The following is a 23,553-nucleotide window of genomic DNA, read 5'->3' on the forward strand; positions in this document are numbered from 1 at the left end:
TGCCCCTCATCCTAAATTGGGTGCCAAGTCTGTGTTACCTATCTCAGTAAAATGGCACTAACATACACACCTAGTTCCCCAAGTCAGGAACCCTGGAGTCATCTTCAACTTCCTCTGTACTTCATCCCATCCCACTGGTAACCAAGTCTAATCTATCATTTAATCCTCAAAGCAACCCTAAGTGGTAAGTAGTGATATTATCTCCATTTTACAGATGAGAAAACTGAGGCACTGAAAGATTAAGTACTTTGAGATTTCACAGGTAGTAAGTGGCAGAGCTGGGATGTGAATAAGGCAGTTTGATGCTAGAATCTATGTCCTCAAGCACAATGCCTGAAGATAATTCTGACCTTGGCAATAGAGACAGAAGGGGATCACCCAGGCTTCACTGTATGAAGTATGAGTTGTCTGGTGGGGGGCAATTTTTTGGCCTTAAATTCAGGAAGACTGCTGTTAGGTATGTGGGGGATGGGAGTTCTTTGTTCTGTGATGCAGTGATGACATCAGGGTAAACTGCCACTAGGCTGAGGAAAATGGAATGGCTGCTAGAGGGCCTGCATGGGGCTCAAGAGGACATGAAGCTTCTCTGGGGCCAGCTGACCCATGTCCTGGCCTGCAGACACTGTGGCAACAGCTGCCTCCAGAGTCCAGGGACTCTGGTAACACTATTCTTGTTCATGGTTTGGCAGATCCGGAGGTGGTGGCAGCTTTGGAGATGGCGACAGCTTCAGCCCTGGTACTCTGGGGACAAGATGCAAGGCAAGGTGGGTAACATGGATGTGCAGCTGGGTGATTCACCACGTTAGTTCAAGTGAGGAATCACTGACATGGATGTGGGCCCAAGGGAGTGACTATAAGCCCTAAATGTAAGGCTGGGTAAGTGACCACTGACACTAGACTTGAAGCCAGGTTAATGATCACTGACGCAAGATACAGAGCTATGTAAGGGAATGCTGATCTCCAAAAGTGGCTAGGTAATGGCCATTAACACCAGATGCATAAGTGACTACTGACCATAGATGTGGGCTCCAGTGAGTAACTGTTCACCCTGAGTGTAGGACAGAGACTTAAGATTTCATGACACACACTTGTCTCTAAAAAGGCTTCATGTCCAATTGTATCTTTCTCACTAGAGCCTACCACTTCCATACTGTGTGGCTTTCCTTGATCGTCTGTGGAAGCAGAAGTCAGAGGAGGAAGAGGAAGAGGAAGAAGAAGAGGAGGAAGAAGAGGAGGCATCTCCGGATCCACTGAAGCCATGTTCTCTTCCCAAAGAAGCTCCTATTGGAGACCAAGCCACTATAGCCTCATCCCAGCCATCCTGTTGTTCTGAGGGCCTCCATAAGGCCATAGGGACACTAGAGGAAGTACTCACGCGGACCTCAAGCCCTTCCAGATCCTTCCCCACCTTTCAGATCTTGACCAACCTGCCTGTGAGGCACAAGACAGCATCAGGGAGCCGTTTACAGAAGAGAAAAAGCCAACTCTTCTGGGGTCTCCCCTCTCTGCACAGTGAGTCCTTGGAGGCCATCTTCCTGAGCTCAGGTGGCCGCTCTCCTCCGAAGTTATCTGTTAGTCCTTCTGTCTTCTTCAACAAGCATGCCTTTCTGCCTAGATCCCCAGAATTGCTGCTTCCCCAGTATTGCTCCTCAAGCCAGATTTCTACCCATGAAGTCCATACTACAGAAGATTTGAAAGAGATGCCCTCTGATCCTCACCAACTTCCCCCTCCATCTTCCCCTTGTGTCCCATCACTACCCCTCCCTCTTAAACCCTTTCCCATGGACCATAAGAAAGACCTATCTGGCACTGAGGCAAATACACAGTGGCTTACACTGCAGAGAGAGGTCCCTTGGGTCTCTGAGGATCAAGCCCTGCACCCACAGCTTAAAATCCAAAGAACCAGACCCTCCAAGCTCTTCCATTCATCTGAGGTCTGGTGGAAGGTGCCACCGGATCCTAGCCTCCAACAACACATTCCAGATTCATTCTCTGCCTCTCTAGGAGAGTATCCCTCTAGCCTTCTAGAAGCCCTAACTAGGTTTGAGGCCCCATGGAGGACCATGGGGCAAAAGGAGGACCCCAAAGCCTCTGAGCCAGCAATGCCAGCTTCCAGCCCAACCCTAGCTTCTCTGCCAGAATGCCAGGGAGTCAGCCCAATAGGAGGCCTGTCTGAATCTAAGGCCCTCTGGGAAACCACAAGGCAAAGAGAGAATTTTCAGATTTCTGAGCCTCCAGTCCCAGTCCCTTGCCAATCTGTAGCCCCCATGATAGAACCTCAAGGAACTAGCACCCTGGGAGCTCCACCTGTATATGAGATTCAGTGGGGAACCACAGGACATAAAGAGAATCCTCAAGCCTTTCAGCCTCCAATGCCAGCCCCCTGCCAATCCCCAGATTCTCTGTCAGAATCCCAGAAAGTCAGCCCTGAAGGGGAACCTTCTGCAAACAAGGACTTCTGGGGAAACTTGGGGCACAGAGAGAACCCTCTGGCCTCTGGGTCTCCAATGCCAGCCCCCTTCCTTTCCCCCCATCCCCTACCAAAACTCCAAGGAGGCAGTTCCCTGGGAGATCCATCTGAATACATGCCCCAGCAGGGATGCAGAGAAAATTCAGCAAACCCTTGGGCCTTTGAGCCCCCACCCTGGGACCTCGACCCAGGACACTACGGAACCAGGCCTGCATGTGCCCCATCAGGATCTGAGACTCCATGGAAGGGCATGCAGACTAGAGATAATCTTTGGGCCTCTGCAAACATAGGTTCATCTCCCAGCCTTCCCTCAGCCTCTCTGCCGGAGCCCCTAGGAATGGGTGCCCAGGCAGTCTTGTCTGAGTCCAAAGCTTTAGGGGAGGCCATGAGGCAGAGAGAAGAACTCTCGATCTCAGAGTCCGCAGCCCCTGCCCATAGCCCATCTCTAGCTCCCATTCTAGAACCACACAAAATCACTCCTTTGGGAGGCCTCATTGGGTCAGAAGCTACATGGAAGGACACTGATCATTCCAGAAATTCCTGGGCTTCTGAATCTCCATCTCTGGCATTCAGCCCACCCCCACCTCTTATACTAGATTCTCTTAGAGTTAGCCCCATGGGGGTCCTGTTTGATTCGGAAGCTAGATGTGGGGACATACAAAGGAGAAAGAACTGCTGGGCCTCTGAGCTCCCAGACTGTAGCCTACCCCAAGACCCACACAGAGCCAACTCTTTGGGAGTCCAGTCTGACTCTGAGCCTATTAGGGGGGATAAGGAGCAGAAAGAAATCTGTTGTGTTCCTGTGTCGCCACTGTGGGGCCCCAGCCCGTCCCCAAACTCTATGTCAAAGTCTCACACAAGTGAGCCTATTGGAGACCAATGCAACTGTAGACCTGAGGGGGAAACAGTGCAGCAGAGAGGGAACTGCTGGACCACTGAACTCCCAGCATCAAACCCCAGGTCACTCTCTGCTCCTCTACCAGATCCACATGTTGACCTTGAGTTTGTGTGGAGGAATATGCAACAAAGAGGGATCCTCCAGGACCCCAGCCTTCCAGCAGTGGATCCCCTGCAGCCAATACCCTGGCCTCCTACCCTAGCTGTAGCTCTGAAGACTGAGCCCAACCAGCCTGGCCTGTCTAAGGGAGAGCTTTTCCCAGGGGTTAACGCAGAGACTCCATCCTCCCAGGGAGAGGCTGTCCCACAGGTGCCCACCCACTCTGGGATCCAGGCCTGGCACTGGAGTAGAGAGTTGGAACTCAGGCGGAAGAAACTACAGCAGAGCTCTGCTTCCAGATCTCTTGGCCCAAGTCAATCATTTGGCAGCTCCCCTGTCCTGGGCTCAACTCAAGCCACCCGGAGATTTTCTTCCTGTCCTCCACAGCAGACTCATCCTCCCAATCTGTGCCCCCTTTCTTCAAGCTGTCATCCCCACAAAATTCAGAGCACAGTAACTCAGTCTGTTCAGGTCTCCCACTGTTACCACTCTCACTCCTTTTCCCACCCTCAGCCACAAAAGTATGGGAGGGCAGAACAAGGTTCTCAGAGAGAGCAAAGAATGAAAAAGATGGTGTCCCAGATCTCATCCCAGGGGTCATGTGTTTACATGGAGGCTGGTGAGAACTGCCCAGGCCTGGAAGAGACCCTAGGCCCTAAGGTTCCAGCCTCAGGCAAGAGACAGGACAAGGCTTCAGCCCCATCTTCAGCCAAAAAGAGAGAGAGTCCCAGGAAACCCAAAGCAGACCATGGAGGAGGGGATTCAAGATTGAGGTCATCCATAGTTACAGTAAAAAGCCACCCAGCCCAGGCTAGAAGACTAGCAGAGGTCCCTGTAAGCAGACTTTCCCAAAGACTTCAGCATAGGGACAAGAGTTCTCGACACACTGCTCTCTCCAGGCAGCTTCACTGCAAGGCTGCAGACTCCCAAGATCAGCGAGGGGCAAGGCTGGGAGCTGGTGACATCCTGGCCCCACAGCACTGTAAGAACTGCCCTTGGGCCCGGAAACATCTTTCCTCCCCCACACCTCAGGCTCCTCTTACCAGGGGTCTCCAAAGGGTGTTAGCCAAGTTTCTGGGTATCCATGAACCCCTGCCCACCAAATCCAGTCAGCAAAGGAAAGGCTTGTAGTACCGGCACCCAATATAAGTACCTCAAGACCTGAAGCCAAACCATTTGTGGGGTGGGGAGACAAGCCAAGGAAATCCTAATAAACTAGCTCAACCAGACAAATCCTACTCATGTCTTCTTTGGAGTCTGGGGTGCTGGGAATGTTAATTCCCTATTAACTTCTGCTGCAGCCATATTCCCTCAGGATCAATTCCCAGAAGTAGAGAGCTCAGGATTCTACAGGCTCAATTTTCTTTTCAAGCCCATCACAGATGATCAACCTGGAGTCCACACATCCCTACTCTACAGGGTGAGGCTGTTAAGGCCAGTGGAGCACAGACCAATGCTGCCCTTGGAAAATAGTGCACAGCAAGTCAACAGAAGAAAAATACATCTGTTCACATGAGCCCAATTGGTCTGGGTCTAGGCAGCTGTTCTTAGTCCTGGGTACGGTCCCCTTCTTCACCTACTTCATCCACAAGTTCTCTGTGTATCTTCCTGGCCAATTCTTGTCAGCCCTCAGCTCTTTTCTCTCTCTAGTTTAACTCATGCATCTCCAAGGCCACAAAAACAAAAGTCCTTTTTCATGTTTAGTGGTCATCTGGACATCTTCTATAACTTCCTGTTCATATCATATACCCATTTTTCTACTGCACTGTTTGTCGGATGTTGTATTACTTTTCTACTGCTGTCATAACAAATGACCACAAAACAACATAAATTTTGTCAGAAGTCTGATATATGTCCCACAGGGCTAAAATCAAGAGGCTGGCAGGGCTGCATTCCTTTCTGTGGGAACTAGGTAAAACTCACTATCCTTCCCAACTTCTAGAGGCTGCCCCCATTTCTCGACTACTGACTGGCCTTCCTCCATCTTCAAAGCTAACAAAGGCAAGTTTAAGTTCTCACATTACATCACTCTTGTCTACCTCTCCCACTTTTAAGGACACTCTTAATTACATTGGGCCCACCTGGATAATCAGATACCCTTATCTTCAAGTCAGTTGGCTAGCAACCTTAATTCCATCTGCAACTTTAATTCCTTTTTGCCATGTAAAATGATACATTCACAGGTGTCAGGGTTAGGATGTGGACATTTTTTTTTGCAAGGGGTATTCAGGAATGGCATCGTCCTATCACAGATATTAACTCAACCTGTTATGTATGCTGCAAATATTTTCTCCCAATCTGTACCTTATTTTCCAATTTTGTTTAAGGTGATTTTTACTGTGCCAAAGTTTAAATCTACCAACACTTTCCTTTATGGCTTCTAAAACACTTTCTTCTACCACTTTCATAGATTTATGTTTAGAGTGTTAATCTAATTTTTGAGTAAAGTGTGAGTTGGGAATCTAACTCTCCTCACCCCCAAAACAAATGTCCAGTTCTACCAGACCATTAAAAAATGTTTTGAACTCATTCTATTAAGTGCCATATTTCAAAACATGGATCATTTTTTAACCATCTCTAGGCTTCATATCCACATATCTAACCACCTAATAGCATTCTCATATTCAACTTGTCCAAAACTTACTCATTTTGCCTTTAATCTTTTCCTCCAGTGTGTCTATTCTTATTGAAGGGGTATCACACTCACCCCAATACTGAAGCCAGAAAACTGCCATCCCCAACTCCTCCCTTCTCCTCACTCCCTAATCTAATCCATCATCAATTATAACCCTGTCAATTACACCTATAAAATGTACTTCAAGTCCATCTTCACCTCTCAATCTCCACCATCACTGTCTTAGTTCAGTTATCATTTCTCACTAAATTAGTTATCCTACTCCTTCTAATTAATCCTCCGTACACGGCTACAATTCTCTAGAGGTTAACTGACCCAATCTCTTCAACAAGCGTCACAAAAGTTTGAGTAAAGGAACGTAACAGATGCAACCTGTGGTCCACAGGTTGATTTGATTTGGTCAACAGTTGTGAATGACATTTTTGGTTCACTTGGGAAACTCTGAATATGGTATGAGTGCTTGATTAAATGGAAATTTACTGAAAAGGGAAAGGTGGAGATTACTGACTAAAAAAGTTATAAAGCAGTATGACCTTATTTTGATTAAAAAAATACCACACACACATTTATACACATACACAGAAAAAGATTCAGAAAAATATGAACCAAAGTTATTAAAATGATTATCTCTGGCTATTGGAAGTATTTTTTAAATTTGTTTGTATTTTTCAAAATTTCTACAACGCATTACTGCTTTTCTAAAAGTTTTTTTTAAAATGTCAATTGTCAATAAGAGTGAATTGTCTATACACAATGCACATGTGGTTGACAATACTGTACTGTACGGTTGGAAATTGTTGGGTGAATTTTGTTATTTTGCCACAATAGAAGGAAAAAAAGTGAATTGTCCAGCACTGAAATCTTGTTACTTTCCTGCCTAAAACCCCCAGAGGACATACGACATCTTTAGAATAAAGTTCACATCTAGCATTTGAGGTTCTTCACATGGTTTGGCCTCTCAGAATTTACTCCTTTACTAATCAACCTGATGCTTCTTAAGCATCCTCTGTCTTTTGCTCTCTTGCACTCCTCAAGGTCAAGCCTCCCACCTTCCTTTAATGCCCAGTTCAGACTACCGCCAGAGCCTTCTCAGATTCTATCTTGGTACAGTGTCCCCTTCCTTGCAGCCCCATAACAAGTTGTGCCTTGTTGATAGCATGTTTCCTATTATGGCTATAAAGCCCTTCAAAGGCAGTGAGATTCTGTGAGGTCAAGTCTACACTCCCAAACCAGTGCTCTTTCCATTCTACAACATTTGCTCTACTCTGTGTATCTGGTTAAGAAAAACAGCCAGTCAGAAGGTACATGCTGTCCCTCTGCCTCCTCTCATTAATGTCACTATTCTGTTCCAAAGTTTTATTTAGCCCAAACCTGCTTATAGGGTCTGAGTCCAAAGCACCACCTGCTGGCCAAGAGTGGAACTGAAAGTATTTTCCTTCTCCCCACCAGATTATCCACACCTGGAAAGTCTCAAGACAATGCAATTCTGAATTTCTACTTGACACAGGGCCATTTAAAGTCTATGAATCTCTGAATAGCTTTATGAGAAATCTAAGTCCTATATTAAGTGTTTTTAAGCCCTCAGTAGGTTGGAGGGCTAAGAAAGATTAACAAACCACTTAACATTTGCACAGTTCAGTCAAACTTATGATTGGCAGGCATGTATTCCTTCCCAGCATTACGTGACCACTAGACTCTCAGGGCTACTTATAGGACCAATATCTTGGATCCAAATAACTCTCAAGATGTTAGATTTATAGTTCCATCTTTGCTTCTGCCTTTGTGGCAAACTGTTTGTCCTCTGACCTATTTTGATGCCATATTCTTGGTTAGAAATCCATCTTCTAATCACAGCTCTTATCCTACGGGAAGAAGAGATTAGCTATAGTAAAATCACATTCTAACTCCTTTCTGTAAACCCTGTGGGGGAAAAGACGAGCTGCCTATATAATCTGCCTCTTGGTTTAAGTATGCAGGCTCCTGCAAGTGTAAGCTGACAATAAACAGTGCCTCATACTGCTTTCTACAGTTTACAAACCACTGTCCATCATTTTATCAGACTAAGAATTCTGAGGCCTCAGAAGAGCAACTTCATTGTCTGATGCTACACTGCTATAGGTACAAGTGCCAGAAGCAAAGCCAGACCTCTCACAAATCTGCTCTTGTTTTTTCCTAAAGAACCCATAGAGCTTTAACCATCTTCCCTATAGACACACTGTATTACAAGTGAGAGCAAAGCAATCATTCCAATACAAATTTCTATCACATATCAACCAGTATCTCTACATATTTTGTGGGATCTTGCCTTTTGTTCTGATGCAGAGGTACCAAATGTCTTTTCCCCCAAAGACCCTGTCTTTGGTCTCACTGAGGGTAGGCTGCTACAGGGATGAGACAGAGTTACAGTGTTGAGAGTGGGATGAAGACTGAAAGATAAGCCATCAGGACACCTAAATGGTGGGAAAACCAAAGAAGGACCAAAGACAGGATCCAGTGGAGAAACGTGCCATTGGAAACAATGGACAGTCAATGCAAATCACAAAAGTGCAAAAATATCTATTTCATAGCACATGAGTTTGAGATGCCCCGGTTTAATCAGCCAATATAACTATCTTGAGTCCTTGGAGATTACCTATGTAGACCAGACCAGAGCCTGGTACAAATATTAGAACTAATATAAATTTGACTCAGTGGATTATTTTCTCTGCACCATACTCCTCATTCAGTAAAGCATCAAGGTAGTGATCCCAGAAGCACTAAGTGATTACACTGGTACTTGCTAAACGAAGAGGATACTCTATACCTGGACAAAACTATGCAAGCAGTCATCTGAAAAACTAAGAGAGGGAAGGATGTTTAGTTTAGAAAAAAACACATTCAATACTAGAATTTCATATTAGAAAAAAGCTATTTTTTATAATACAAATTACATAAAGGTGGACATCATTTGAAGTGCTCCTCAACCAGAACATGAATGTACTGAATTTTTAGAAGCATGAAGAGAACATTCATCTCCAGACACAGACTATATCTTTCTATAACCTTAAGATTTTTGAAGGGCACCCCAATCCAGCCTTGGTCAGGAAAAGGGGCTCTGCAGGCCTAGTCTCACCACTCCCTTCATATGTTGGTGGAGAATGCCACATTCTCCACACCTGGAGCTCCAACAGACTGCTCCCCCTCCATTGCAGTCCTATCCAGTGATACTGCAGACACTGGGTGAGGCAGCAGCATACCAATATTAATCAGGAGGGGAAGATGGTACAATCTTACTTCCAGGATTTCACATCTGGAAGAGTGCCTTGGCAGTAAGGGGTAGCCCAAGGCCCTTCCCAGGAAAAGAAGCAGGCACAGGGGCCAGGACTCAGGCTCCATTTTGACCCAACGTTTATTGTCCTTTTACAACATGTCATTTTTGGTTTAGAAACTGCTTGTGATTAGTTTTCCAACATTAACTCAAAAGCATGTAAAATAAAAATCAACCTACTCTCTATATAAACACCCAGCAACTGTAGCCCTTCACCCTCCTGCCCAGGTTGGGTAGGGGGAAGAAGGGAGGGTTGGACAGCATTGAGTGAAGTGCAGGTGCTTTACTGTGGAGAGTGGCAATAATGCCTTTGTTCACACCACAGAGGTCCCCTGCACTGCCCCAAACTACAACAGAAATGGCGTTGGCCCAAGGCCCAATTCCCTGTTGGTAATTCACTCTCCGCCTCCCAAATGAAAAATCACTTTTATTTTATCGCTTTTGTTTTGTTTTTTGTTTTTTTTTGCAACAGTAACCCCCTGTCCAGAGTCTGACTGTAGCTGAACTGTTCAGACTGAGGAATGGAGCAGGCCGCGGGTGCACCCCTGGTCCCTCCTGGGCAAGCGCCCCCACCCTCAGGGAACAAGGTCCAGCCAGGCCAGCTCACTGTACACTGGCCACCACCACTTAGCCATACAGGTCATCATCATTATCTTCTGTGTACACACTGCCACCTGTGCCACCACCACTGCCCTGACTGGGGCCAGCTCCACCTTGGTTTCCTGAAGGGAATCTGCAGAAGGGCAGAGGCAAAAAAAGAGGGTTAGGACAGAGCTCATGTAGGATTTTCACAACTACCCCTTCTAGCCTCCTTCGGGATCCCACTATCTTGGTTGTACAGTTCCCCAGGACAACTTAAGCACTGCCCACTGAGACCTAGTTACCTGAAGCTGCCAAAGCCCCGACTCTGCTGAAGGGTCTGAGCAAACATCTCATACTTCCGGATGTCATTATCACTGACAGAACGGCGGGCAAAGCGCATGGCTTCCTCAAAGTGATCTCGGCGGATCTCAGGCACTGGATCATCCTCTTCTACTTCCTGTTGGATGGATAAACACAGACCACCAGGGCTAGTTAAGGCTCAGCCTGGATTCCTTCCCCAGCCTTCTGGACCCTCATTACTGCAGTAGCTTATGGCAGAGACTTAGTGGATTGGGCCTCTGCAGTCCAACCTAAAAGAGTTGCCAGGACAATCTTCTTAAAACTGTGTCACCACTCTGCTTAAAAAACCTGTCAGTGCATTCTAGAAAAGGTAAAACTGTAGGGACAGAATTCACATCAGTGGCTGCCAAGGGCTTACAGTGGGAAAATGAGGCTGACTAAAGTGGTATGACAAAACTTTCTGGGACAACTGAAATCTGTGTATCTCAACTGTGGCAGTAGTTATAGAACTTATATGCAATTGTCCAAAAGCATGCAAACAGTATACCTAAAAAGGGTGAATTTTACAATATGTAAATCATATCTCATAAACCTAAATTTTAAAAGGAAAATGTCAATCTGGATTCCACCTTACCTACTGGCCTCACTTCCAGCAACATATGACCTCTTAAATCTACTCAGGTTTCCCCAATTCCTGCAATCCTACTTCTCATACAGGTTATTTGGGTGGCTTATTTTCTTTACCCAAATTGTACTCTCTCTTCATAGCCCAGCTTAAGCCCTGTCTCTTCCAGTGAGAAGCCACTCAATTGCTGTGACTTATGATTAGAATAGGATTAGAATATCAGTAGTTTATAAGCTTTTATGAAATGGAGGAGAGATGTCACAGATTCTCCGCAAAAGGTAAAGAAACCCATTCATTCATTTATTTATTTGCTCATTAAGTCAGTCACTAACACACACACACACACCCCAAATTCTGCATTTAATTCAGGAAATTCATGGATCACCAGGGATAGGTCCATGGATCCTAGGTTCTAAGCCCTGCTTATTTCTCTGCTGAGCTCTTCTCAGCGTTTATAATTCTAGATTGAACGGGTTAACTGCCCAGCATTCTCTCTTCAATCCCCTGCTAAACATTTTAGCCAGATGATCTTTCCAAAACCTTATATTCTTAATTCTAGGGCACTGTGGAGATTATCCACTGGCTCCCCATGACTGGCACATGTGGGGAAAGGATGCAGACTCACCATGGCTGATGGGTTGGTCTGCCTCTCCCGTTCTCTCCTAATCTCACTCTCGATTGACTCACGGATGGCCAGCTTGCAAGCACGTTGGCAAATCTCTGTCAAGTCAGCTCCAGAGAAGCCATTAGTCATCTTAGCCAGGAACTCCAAATCCACATCCTAAAAGAAGCAACAGAGCTGTCTTAGCATTTAGCCTCTTCTCTCCTGGGATATGCTGATCTTTGAGCCACCCAAGCACTCTCAATTCCAGTTTGTCCAATCTTCTGCCACTCTGTTTTATTTCTTATTCTAGATTATCCTAATATCCTCAAATATTCTATCTTCCCTTTACAACCATAACCCCAGGGATTCCCCAATAGAATCCTGTCGAGGAACCAAAGCACTCCATTGTGCTCTGCCTGAGGATTCAAAGAAGTCCCCATGACCCAAGACCTTGCACCTGCCTTGGCAACTGGGGACTTGCGCAGGTTAGCCTTGAGAATGGCAACACGGGACTTCTCATCAGGAAGTGGTATGTAGATTAGCTGATCAAGGCGGCCAGGTCGCAGGATGGCAGGATCAATGATGTCAGGTCGATTGGTAGCGCCAATGATAAACACATTTTTTTTTGTGGACATGCCATCCATTTCTGTCAGGATCTGGTTGATGACTCGGTCAGCAGCCCCACCACCATCTCCAATGTTGCCACCACGGGCCTTGGCAATGGAATCCAGCTCATCAAAGAACAGTACACAGGGGGCAGCTTGGCGGGCCTGTGTGAGGGACAGATGGACTCAAGCATTAGCACAATTGGGTCTCTCAGACCTGAGAAGGAACAGAAAAAACAGTGATCTTCACTGCTCTAGCTGAGCTGCCAGAACAAGATGGTTTTAACTCTCCCAAAGAAACAGGCTCTACCTTGTCCCCACTAACTTGTCCCCAAGTAAGTGAATTGACAGCCCAGCTACTTGCAGCTTACCTTGTCAAAGATTTCCCTGACATTGGCCTCAGATTCCCCAAACCACATGGTGAGCAGCTCAGGACCCTTGATGGAGATGAAGTTGGCCTGGCACTCATTAGCGATGGCTTTGGCCAACAAGGTTTTCCCACAGCCAGGAGGTCCATAGAATAGTACTCCTTTGGAGGGTGTCATGCCAAATTTGAGGAATTTGTCTGGGTGCTCCACAGGATACTAGGAGGAAAGGGAAAGAGGGTTCAGGCATAACCCCATAGTTTAAAAGAAACCTAACCAAACAAAAGCACCCTTCCACACTACCCCATGGTGTTAAGATCTAGGTTCCCTAAAAGCAGGCTCCTTGGCGCCTCCATTCTGAGAACAGCAAGTTCCTGAATTATGCTCAGAATTCCTGCAGTGAATGTGCCAACACCCCAAGACCACTCAGCTCAAGTACAATGTACTAAGGCAGTGACTCACCCTGGACCAATTATCTTACCTGGACCAGCTCCTGAAGCTCACGTTTGACATCCTCCAGGCCCCCAATGTCCTCCCAGGTCACCTGTGGCACCTCTACCACAGTTTCCCGCAGTGCTGATGGGTTGCTCTGGCTCAGGGCCCACTAAAAAGGGAAGAAAAACTGGGGAATGAGACTTGCCAGGAGCGAAATCAAAGTGCAGCGCATGTGTGTGTATTTGAGATATGGGTGCAGCCCTTACTCGGAAGTCATCCATAGTAACTGCCAGGGAGTTCATGACCTCAGCATCAATGGTCTCGTCCTCTAGGTCAATGAGGTCCATCTTCTTGCGAATGGCTTGCAGAGCAGCCTCAGAGCACAGAGCCGCTAAGTCAGCACCCACATGCCCATGAGTTTCATTGGCCACCTGTAGAGAGAAGATCTACATACTATCCTGTCTCTAAGACTGAGCTGCCTTAGGAAGCTCAGAAACAACAGAATCCTGCTCCCTTCCCTTGATTCCTATCTGGGTCCTCCCATTTCCCTGAACATATATACTAGCAGTCCTTTCACTAGCTGGGTTTTAAGTATTCAAGCCTGGACCTGGGGCCTGTAAATAAAGCTACCCCCAAAACTCTGGTTCACTCTAACGCAGTGTCAACCAAGGAACATGCCAACTCAAGTTTCCTGGATTCAATCTCAGATCACTTCCCTTCTCTTGCACAGTAATCAAAATCAGTCTTCTCACATCTTAAGCTTATGTCCCTAGTCAGTTGCCTTCAACTGCCTAGAAACAGATATCCTAACTTCTGGCCAGCTCTCATCACCACTCCACCTGTTCCAGGTCCACATCATCTGCCAGCTTCATGTTCTTGGTATGGATCTGAAGAATTTCCAAGCGTCCTGTAGCATCAGGAATTCCAATATCTACCTCCCTGTCAAAGCGACCTGTGGGACAGTGTATAAACATAGACAGGGCTTATTTCTGGTCCAGAGGGAAGAAGAGACGAGCCTAAGGTGACAACCACCCCAGTCCTGGAGTTAGCACTGAAAGCCCTATATCCTGAGAAATCCCTCAGTCTCACGCAAACCAGCATGGTTGATCACCCTAGACATGACACGGGATAAGGGAAAAGACCCCTGGGCCCTAACACTGCAAGGAGCTTCATGAAATCCTCAGAATTAGGTGACTTAGATAAAGGACAGATGTGGGATCAACAGGGTTAAGCCCAGCAGAGCCATAATCTCCCTGTGAGCAAGGACAGCAGAAATTTGGGGTCCTTACCAAATCGCCGTAGGGCTGGGTCAATGCTGTTGGGTCTATTGGTTGCTGCCATGACAATCACATGTGCTCTCTGCTTTAGGCCATCCATGAGGGTCAACAACTGTGATACAATACGCCGCTCTACCTCCCCATGCGTCTATCAAGGACAGAATGTCTGGTCAGAAGTGAAGTCAGGACCTTTCAACACCCCACTATCCCCTAAGGTAAGTTCCTACTTTCTCTCTTTTGGGAGCGATGGCATCCAACTCATCAATGAAAATGATAGCAGGAGCATTCTTCTCAGCCTCTTCAAAAGCTTTGCGAAGGTTGCTCTCAGACTCACCAGCCAACTTGCTCATGATCTCAGGACCTGAAACCATACAGAATGGATGCAATCACAAAACTACATCCTTCCTCAATCTCAAAAGAAATCAGTTATCTTGTTTGCCCAGCCCAGAAACAGGTCCTGGATGAGAACGTGGTAACCTCTGCCTACTTTCTCACAGCCCCTATCAACCATTATCCCAGGATAGCCACCAAGCCAAGACAGAAAGAAACCACGGGGCTAAATATACTTATCTCACAGTCAAGCTGGAAGTATGAAGATGACAGCAGATGCTCTGGGACCTCTGGCCAGAGCAGCAGAAACAGCATACCAGTTGGACCTCTACTAGCGAAGTATCATTCTCAAAGAGCCAGCTGATCTCAGCCAGTCTTCCCCAAACCCTCTCAAATATATAAGCACAGACTTTTTGAGTTCTCTTTCTAACTTGTTCCACCTAAATGTCTTCAGCCTGTTCACCATCTTTTGCAAAGTGGGGACAGATCACGGGACACCAGAGTAGAACACCCTCCCCTTGCTTCTTTTCTGTCTCCAATGTAGCCCAGCAGAATAAAGATACTAAAGTATACACAAGGATATGTATATAAACATGTCCATGAGTTCTCCAGCTCATGAGACTGGGTCATGGTCAGCTCAGAGTTGAGTCCAGCCAAACACAAAGTGAACCAAGTCTCTTACCATTGATCAAAAAGAAGAAGGCTCCAGTCTCATTTGCCACAGCTCGAGCAATCAGGGTCTTCCCAGTCCCAGGAGGTCCATAGAGTAGGATTCCCCGAGGAGGCTGAGGACCAGTATCAGAGGGTGTGATTAGGTTCAGACTTCCATCTTCTCCCAACACCAGCCACCCTAAAATGGCCTGACAAGGGCTCTATCTAGAGAGGGTGAGAATCAGAGCTCAACTCTGACACCAGGAAGAATGAGCCCTTAAGCAGCAGCTGCTAGAAGACAGTTTACTTCAGACCATACTCACTCCTCTTATCAGCGAATACTGCTAGAAGGCTGACAACATTTATGATTGCATAGGAGACAAAGAGTAGAGAAACCACACTAAGAAACTCTTAGTGTGACTGAGTCTGACAATCCTAGAAATCAGGAAAAGCAAGAGGCCATTAGGCCAAGGGCTTGACTTGAGACAGACAAGAGCCAAGGACTAGCTTAGCCATTTAAGAGTGTTGCTAGAGGCTCACTGACTCCACTAATCACAACTCTCCAGGATTTATTATCATGTTGGGATGCCTTCCCTTACCAACAACCACGAGTTTTTCTCTTTGAAACTGTCTTTTCTGTGGCCTCATCCACAAGTAGCACATGGAAAAGTGCCCACACAGAAGATAAAATTATTTATACAGTGTATACTAGGTAAAGGGGAAATAAAGTCCATTAGATAAGGAAAGTCTTTAACATTTAGAAGTATTGTAATTAAGAACAAAAAAAGATATGCAACAGAGAACTTAATTGGCCAACTCTGTTCTAGACCATTAGTAGCTTTAATGACTTCAAAGCCCTCTATAAACTCAAATAAAGTATTTCCTCTCTAATCCAAGGCAATGATGAAACACACATATGAAGACAAGTCCCAGGATTAGACAGCAAGTAGTCATTAATCACCACCCTAAACTATATCCCACAGAGTCCAGGATGCTCACCTTCACACCAATTGCCTTAAAGAGGGCAGGATGTCTCAGGGGCAGCTCCACCATCTCCTTTATTTGAGCCAGCTGTTTCCTACAGCCACCAATGTCATCATAGCCCACTTCATTCAAGGACTCTTCCTCATCCTGAAAATGAAGGAAACAAAGAAAAGGAAAAGGTAGGAAAACTACTATCAGCAAAAGTTGAGTTTCTCTAAATCTGAGAAGATTTTCCTTTAAAGGGATCATACCTCCAAGAGTAACTCTAAGCCCTTCTCTATCACACTGTAATTAGTCTTAATGGGATGGGCTCCTCTAAGACCTGAAGCTAGAAACTCTGGGAAATGGGCAGGGGTCTAGATGCCATTAGCATCACATCTTTAAAAATTATTCCAACCACTTAGATCCTTCAGGTTCAATCTAGATTTTAAAAATTATTGGAATCAGATACTTTCAAGAAACATCTAGGCCCAGAAGCAAATAGCTAGGTTTCCCACCTTTGGAAAGCTTAGCTATCAAGTCTGGGTATTCTTTGGAACTACTGCATGACTGCCTCACTGAGTTATCACAAAGTAGGGTACTGGAATCAGGGAGAGAACTCACCTCTCGTTTGATAGGCTCCCCTTCACAGTGGATCACTGTGTCTGGAGCAACAATGCAGTAAGGACTGGGATCTGTCTCCACTACTTTGAACTCTACGGCACGCATTCCACCCCGGACAAGGAAAATGTCTCCTGTGAGAGCAATCAGCACAAGAACAGTCAGAAGTGTCTATTACCAGACCAAGTGAGAATTCCTCACCAGGACCTGGGGTCTAGAATGCCCAGTTCACTAGATATTGCCCTTTCTCCTTCCCATTCCCATCTTATTAAGCATCAGGCAAAAAGAGAAAGCTAAACTGTGAAGAGTCCCTCTGCCACTCAAGACAGTAAACAAAACCTGATGTGCCAGAAGTCCATGAGGTTTTTGACTTCTGGGGTATAGATAACCCAAGCTTTCACCACCACCACCAGTGGTAGATCTGTGCTAAATAGTAAGTACTAAATACACTTTGGACTTGTGACACAGCCAAATTGGCCTTCAGAGATACAAGATAGCTTACTCTACTAAAGCAGAGATGGGGAATGGGAAAATGGAAGAGTGGGAGGAAGGAGGGAAGGAAAGAGTTCACATGAGCATGCATACAGAATGTGTGTGTATGCACACATATGTGAGAATGAGACAAAGGTGTCCCAAGGTTTACTCCCAGGTACCCCTACAAACAATCATCCTTAAGTTCAGTCCCTAGGATCATCACTTACCTTTCCGGATGGGCCGATAAGCTTCCAGGAAGTATGGCTTAAGGTATACCTCAAAGAGATTGCCAGTAATGCCTTCCACTGTGTCATCAATGGGTAGTACATGGATACGTTTGCCGTACTTCACATCAGGGCATGGCTGGATGCTGAGGATGACAAGCAAACTCCACATTACCAACCATACTGCAGCCCCAAGCACTGGGTGTCCAAAAGGGCCTGGCACAGAGAGCTGATGGCGAGCGAAAGAGAAAAGGCAAGGATGGCTTTAGGTGAAGGGAGGCAGGAGGGTACAGTGGGAGTGAGGGCAAAGGAAGAGCCAAGCAGAACAGGTTCATGTGCACGGTGGGATAGTGAGGGGAGCTGCTGGGGCTGCCAATCCCAATCAGTGAGCCAAAAGGAAGACCCACACATCTGGAATCCCCCCGAAAGACACAGAAAGGAGGGTCTTCAGTGAGAGACATCCAAGGATGACCCATTCTGGTTAATACTGGTGATCCAATATTACCAAGGGAAACCTCAGTCTGTTAAGTATCAGGGTCAGAGAAACAAAAGTGAAAAAATAATTTCAGTCAAGTGATCAGAGCATCAGAGCACCTTGAGAAAGTGACTAAGCATCTCTAGGCAGACTACATGAAACCTAGAATTCATGAAAAAGAATCAGAAGCCTGAGATGTTCCTGGTCAGGTGACAGATAGTTGGGTAGCAATGGCTAGAGATGACTGAAAGATGGAGAAGCCTCTTGCCTAATGTCCAAAATCACTCAGACTGGAGCTGTCCTGGGTCTGGCTCAAACAATGCTTCTCTCCTAGATTAACTTGGACCCTTAAAAGACCTGCTAGGAATCCACCTTCCATGCCCACACTCCCATCTCATAATTTGGCAGACACAAACCCTCAAATGGTATCCTAAACCAGGGTCTAGGGTGTGATAAGTTATACCTCTGATAGAAAAAAATAAAACTACCAAGAAAGCCACTGAAATGCCAACTTGTCCTAAGGATCATTCAGAGGCAGATTTTGAAGTCCCACAGGCAGAACCAAAACCTAAAGACAACCCTGAAACATAAGACTTCCCATAGCCTGGAGGTTCCCATTATCTGCAGCTGCCAAGGCCTTTGCAGGGGTATACTGCCTGTAATGCACACTGTCTCTGGCCTCCCATCCCTGAGGGGCCAAGAACCCCACACACACCTGATGACATCCCCTAGGTGTACGCGAAGGTTATTCCGAACAACTCTATTCATTCGAATCTTCTCATCAGAACATGTGTCATCAGAAAGCACAATGCACACAGCTTCCCGCCTCTTCTTTCCTTTCAGCAACACTGTGTCACCTCGGAACAACTGCAGCTCATCCATCTTGGGCTGAGAAAAGAAGGTTAAGGCCTTTGGGTCACTGGGCCAGGGGTTAAGCAGCAGCCCTGGAGGTTGGGATTCCCAGTAAACCCCATTCTATCTGTGGTCACTGCAAGAAAAATGAGAAAAGAAACCTGGGAAAAGCCCTCAGGTTGGTTAAGTGCAATAAGCAAAGATTGGACTGTGGACCCAACTTACCTGGGACAACGATACCACACTGTTGTCCTCATTGATGGCTTCATCAACAATCAACCGATTGGGACGGTTCTTCTGTTTAAGAATGGCTGTTGATAAATCATCACCTTTTGAACTAGAAAGAGAAAATGAAGTCAGTTCCAAAACATATTCCAGCCCCAGGGGCCCCACTAGTCTCTAAAATTCACACTTAAGAAAGAAAGAGTGGATAGATGAAGCTGCCCCTACACAGAGAGTTCAAATGAAGAGAAATTCAGCCAAGGTCAAGAAGAGTAATACCTTGTAATATGTACAATTCCTGTTCCAGCAACTCTTGGTATTCTGAGCACTGGTATCCTAGCTATAAAGCCCCAGGTGATCTTGCCCCATGGTCAGAAAACTAAGACAAAATAAAAGTGGAGGCTGAGCAGTAACTGGAGAAACAGAGCCTTAGACAGCACAGAACAGTGATAAAGAAAAGGGACTATGAAAATCAGAACTGTTAGGTCTGAATTCCAATACTGCCACTGCGTAACTGTGATCTTAGGTAAGTTATTTAAACTCTCTGGAGGTTGACAGCCTCATCTGTAAAATGGGGACTAGAGTAGTACCTATCTCAGAGGATCACTGTCTTAAGTGAGATAATGAACACAAAACGTTCAACACAATGCTTGACATATGGTATCAATGGTCACAATGATTAGCACTGCAAAACACAGCAAAAGCTCTTTGCTAAACTTTTTGCAGAACAAAGTTGCCAAGACAACCTCCTGCAGGGCTCGAGAAGGCCCCAAGCCCCACAGATGAAGTCTGGGAACAATGAAGCAAAATCATTAGCAATACCCTCCTTACCAGCTAAACCTACTGAACGGCCGGGCATTCTATGTACCACAGGTATGCCAAGCATAAAGACCATCATATTTGAAAAAAACAAAACACTAACAGATCTGGATGGAATATTCATGAGAAAGAAGCTCAAGCTCAAAAGGCATTTCACAGTAATCTCTGCAAAGACACACAACTCCATGGTGTTGGTTCAAAATGTCAAAACCAAAAAATGCTGAGACATAGGGCAAATCCAAATCTCTCTTGCCCAAATCAAGGTTGCCTGAGTCTGAACTCAGTTTAAACCGTCTAAACAGTTTCTATTTCACTTCCTAAGATCATTCACTCAATACCAATTTCTCACCTAGCTCATCTTCAGCCTTCACTAACTAGACTCAGTGGGCTCTCCCTTTGAAGAGCTACCTCCTCTTAGTAAGGCTCAGGAAAACATGATCATTAACCAAAATAAGGAGGCCAGACAACGAAAGAAGTGAAGAAATAAATAAAAAGGAACTTCTTCCATGGATTCTTTTTTCCCTCATATTAACTATATATATATATATATATATATATTTTATGTCAAACACTGTTCTAGGATCTGAGGATTATCAGTCAACAGAACAAGACAAAATAATGTTCTTATTGGAAACATCTTTATAATTTGCAAGGAAAGAAAGATGTCTATGCTCTAGAGCACCAGCTAGGGAGTGTGAGGTTATTACATCATTTGGTCCTGATATGCAGAAAAGAAATATAAATCCCATTCATCTAAAAAAGTTGTAAGCTTTCTGCTAACCATCTCACGTAGGCTGCATCTTTAGTCATTCCCTTTAAACTAGCTTCCAAGAGTGGAGTTTCCTCAGCTTAAACTTGCTTCCCTCAACCCAAAAGTGCTGGGCACACGGCTGCAGAGCAGGCATACTCTTCTAATACCCTGGAGAGCCAGCATGGTCAATGTGAGAGTTGAGGGCAATTTTAGGCCATCAATTCTCCGTCTCCTCCATGCATCAAAATAATCTCCAAGGGCTGCCCACCTTCCTGCTTGATATATAGGACTGGGGCTAGAGAAAAATAAAATGCCAGATGTCTCTAGTCATCATAGTTTGTATTTTAACCCCAATGTTGCATTCTAGGAAAACCTTCAATCTGCCTACCATTTATCTGATCCTGGCACTGGAGATGAGTGGTATGCTCTTCCCTTAAAGACTTTTAATTCCATACCTATCTACTAAGATCAAAGGAAGTAACCTCTAAATGAGGGAATTCAGCTTAAGCATGGGCTAACAGCAGTCCTGGAGGCTCTTTGAGACATCCCCTAATCTTCTGTATAAGTCAGGCCCTTTCCAGAACCCCAATGGGCCACAAGGGAGTTGGACAGAGTTCAGCCAAGAGTCATCAAGATGCCCTAGAGTTTAAAAACTGTCTATGATGCCAGGTTCCAAGAATTTTAGACTTTTACTTTTCGTTTTGGAAACTAAAGAATAACTAGATAACCTAAAAGACTACTTTAAGTATTAGTAAATAGACCTTTTAATTAGGCGCCTGAGTAACACTTTGTCTTAATTCAGAAACTTCAAAAAAAGGAACACATCTCAAACTCTCAAGTCAGGAGGGTGATCTGCATAGAAGAGTTTTCATAGGATGGCAGTGTCTTTTCTTTTCCTGTGTCTAAAGCTCTCGATTCTAAAATGGGCATAAGTGGCCAGGTTTTATGTGATGCTTTCCTGAGGAGTGGAAGGCTCAAGATTTCTCAACGTAGCTGGTTGGGAAAAAGTGTGTGTGTGTGTGTGTGTGTGTGTGTGTGTGTGTGTGTGTGTGTGTGTGTGTGTGTGTGTGTGTGTGTGTGTGTGTGTGTGTGTCTGACGAATTAGGGCAACCCTAACCTTCACCCCATAAAGTCTGAAATCTAGAAAGGCCCACACAATACGAACTGAGATTCGAATTTTAGCAAGAACCTAACGAAGCCCATTTCACAACATCAAGGAAAACTGACAAAGCTTTCTCGTATCAGTAACAACTGGCCTTAAATTTGAAGGTCAGATGCGAAAGGCTGGGCCCGCCCTCTCCCTCAGGTCGTAGAAGATGCCAACCACCCACCAGGCCGACCCGGCTCCAAACGGGCCGTCGTGAGCTTCCCTGAGCTAGCCAGGCCTTCCCCCACTCCGGCCTCCACCTAGGTCTCCGGGCTCCTAAGGCCTTCACGTGGCCCAAAGTCCACGCCCACCGGGCCCAGTTGGGGCGTCTGGCCCGCGGGGCCTGCACTCTTTGGGGACCAGAGGCCTACAGCGGGAGGCAGACCGGATCGCAGGTGGGCGCCCCAAGGCCCCGCGGCTCCGCGCCGGCACTGTGGGCCCGCAGACTTCACTAGGCCCGGACGACTGTCCAAAAGGAGCCAATGAGGCCGGCTCGGGCCTGCATGACACAGCACGATCTGGCCCAGGCCCCGACCCAGGCCCAACGCAAGCCCCGCCTAGGGGGCGCGCGGGTGCGCAGCCGGGCCCAGCGGGGTCCGCGGCCCCTTATTCCCCCTTCCTCTCCTTCCCTCTCTCTCTTCCCGTTCTCCACGTCCTAGACGTGCCCACAGCCAGGCCCGGTCGGGCCTACCCAGCGCCGCGGGTCTCCCGGTGCGCGCACCCGCAGCGGGCGGACGGGCGCGCGCACACACTCACTCAGCTCCAGAGGCCATGGCGCGCGCCTCTCCCGGCCGGCGGCTGTGGCGGCCCACGGGTAACGGCTACGAGAGGTGGCAGGAGACCGACTGGGCCGAGGCTCGGCTCTCCCGGGCGGGGGGCGACCGGCGGCGACAAACCCGCAGACGGCCTCCCTCTCGCTTCCTCCCAGAGGCACCGGGGCGGTGGGCGGGCGGGGTACGCTGGCGCCTGATCCGCTAGGGGGTAGCGGCAGCGACGACTCAAACGACGGCTGCAGACGCTTCGCTAAGACTGAGCCTAGAAGAGCCGAATCATCGGAAGGAGAGGTGCTCTCACCTCGGCCAATCCGCGCCTGCTCTGGGTACTCCCGCCCGCCTCTCCGCGCCTCTCCCCAGCAACCCGCGGTCCAGAGCCAATCAGAAAATTCGCTTGCGGCCTGGCTCCCGCCTCAGGGATGCAACACGCCTAGTAACGCCACGTCAATTGGCCGCAAGGTTAAACTTCCTCGACGGATTGGGATTCTCGACCAATCAACGAAAGGAATGGGACCAGATCGACTGGCGAAAGGAGAACCTTTAATCCCTGGGAGGTAATCTCCCACTTGGCTCCAGTTCATTGGCTCCTGAGCGTATCCTGCCGGTAGAACCTGGCACAATGGATTGAACCCTGTATTAGTCTAGTCCTGTTGTAGTGATAATCTACACACTCATCTTTTTCCAAAACCTGAGAACCCCCCCTAACCCCTCTCCTTGCTCCTTCAAAGCGCTGGCTCTAGCCACCTCTACTCTGGACTGTTAGTAGCACCCCAGTTCTTAATCTACTGTACCCTATTGTCATTGCACCCTCTGGTAATCCTAATCCCAGGGGTTTGACAGTTCCTCAGGACTTGGAGGTACACATTTCCATTAACAGCTAAAAGAGGGAGGATACTCAAGTCCAGAGAGAAGTCAAAAGGCAACCACAGAATACACAGCCCATTCAATAGAGCCCAAAGCGGCAAGAAAATTACTTGCCAAGGCTTAAAGTCCTTGGTCCCAAAATGCCAGCTAATCCTGATTAAATTCAATAGGCAACTGTGGTGGCA

General features: G+C 46.7%; 2 protein-coding genes across 2 annotated transcripts; one reads left to right on the plus strand and one right to left on the minus strand.

Annotated features, from left to right (window-relative positions):
- Positions 1 to 538: 538 nt before the first annotated feature.
- On the plus strand, positions 539 to 4,598 carry SPATA31G1 (SPATA31 subfamily G member 1). Its single transcript, XM_064490884.1, has 2 exons — positions 539 to 736; positions 1,134 to 4,598. The coding sequence occupies exons 1-2, from the start codon at positions 539 to 541 to the stop codon at positions 4,596 to 4,598; spliced, it is 3,663 nt and encodes a 1,220-aa protein (XP_064346954.1).
- Positions 4,599 to 9,472: 4,874 nt separating this feature from the next.
- VCP (valosin containing protein) lies at positions 9,473 to 22,796 on the minus strand. Its single transcript, XM_031449948.2, has 17 exons — positions 22,488 to 22,796; positions 19,018 to 19,129; positions 18,656 to 18,828; positions 17,469 to 17,611; positions 16,771 to 16,901; positions 16,183 to 16,314; positions 15,215 to 15,317; positions 14,430 to 14,563; positions 14,215 to 14,350; positions 13,765 to 13,877; positions 13,192 to 13,356; positions 12,972 to 13,094; positions 12,497 to 12,709; positions 11,982 to 12,290; positions 11,542 to 11,697; positions 10,294 to 10,448; positions 9,473 to 10,142 (listed from the first exon to the last, which is right to left on the minus strand). The coding sequence occupies exons 1-17, from the start codon at positions 22,502 to 22,504 to the stop codon at positions 10,037 to 10,039; spliced, it is 2,421 nt and encodes an 806-aa protein (XP_031305808.1). The 5' UTR covers positions 22,505 to 22,796; the 3' UTR covers positions 9,473 to 10,036.
- Positions 22,797 to 23,553: the final 757 nt, after the last annotated feature.

The sequence above is a fragment of the Camelus dromedarius genome, chromosome 10 (assembly GCF_036321535.1).
Source record: "Camelus dromedarius isolate mCamDro1 chromosome 10, mCamDro1.pat, whole genome shotgun sequence".
Lineage (NCBI taxonomy): Eukaryota > Metazoa > Chordata > Mammalia > Artiodactyla > Camelidae > Camelus > Camelus dromedarius.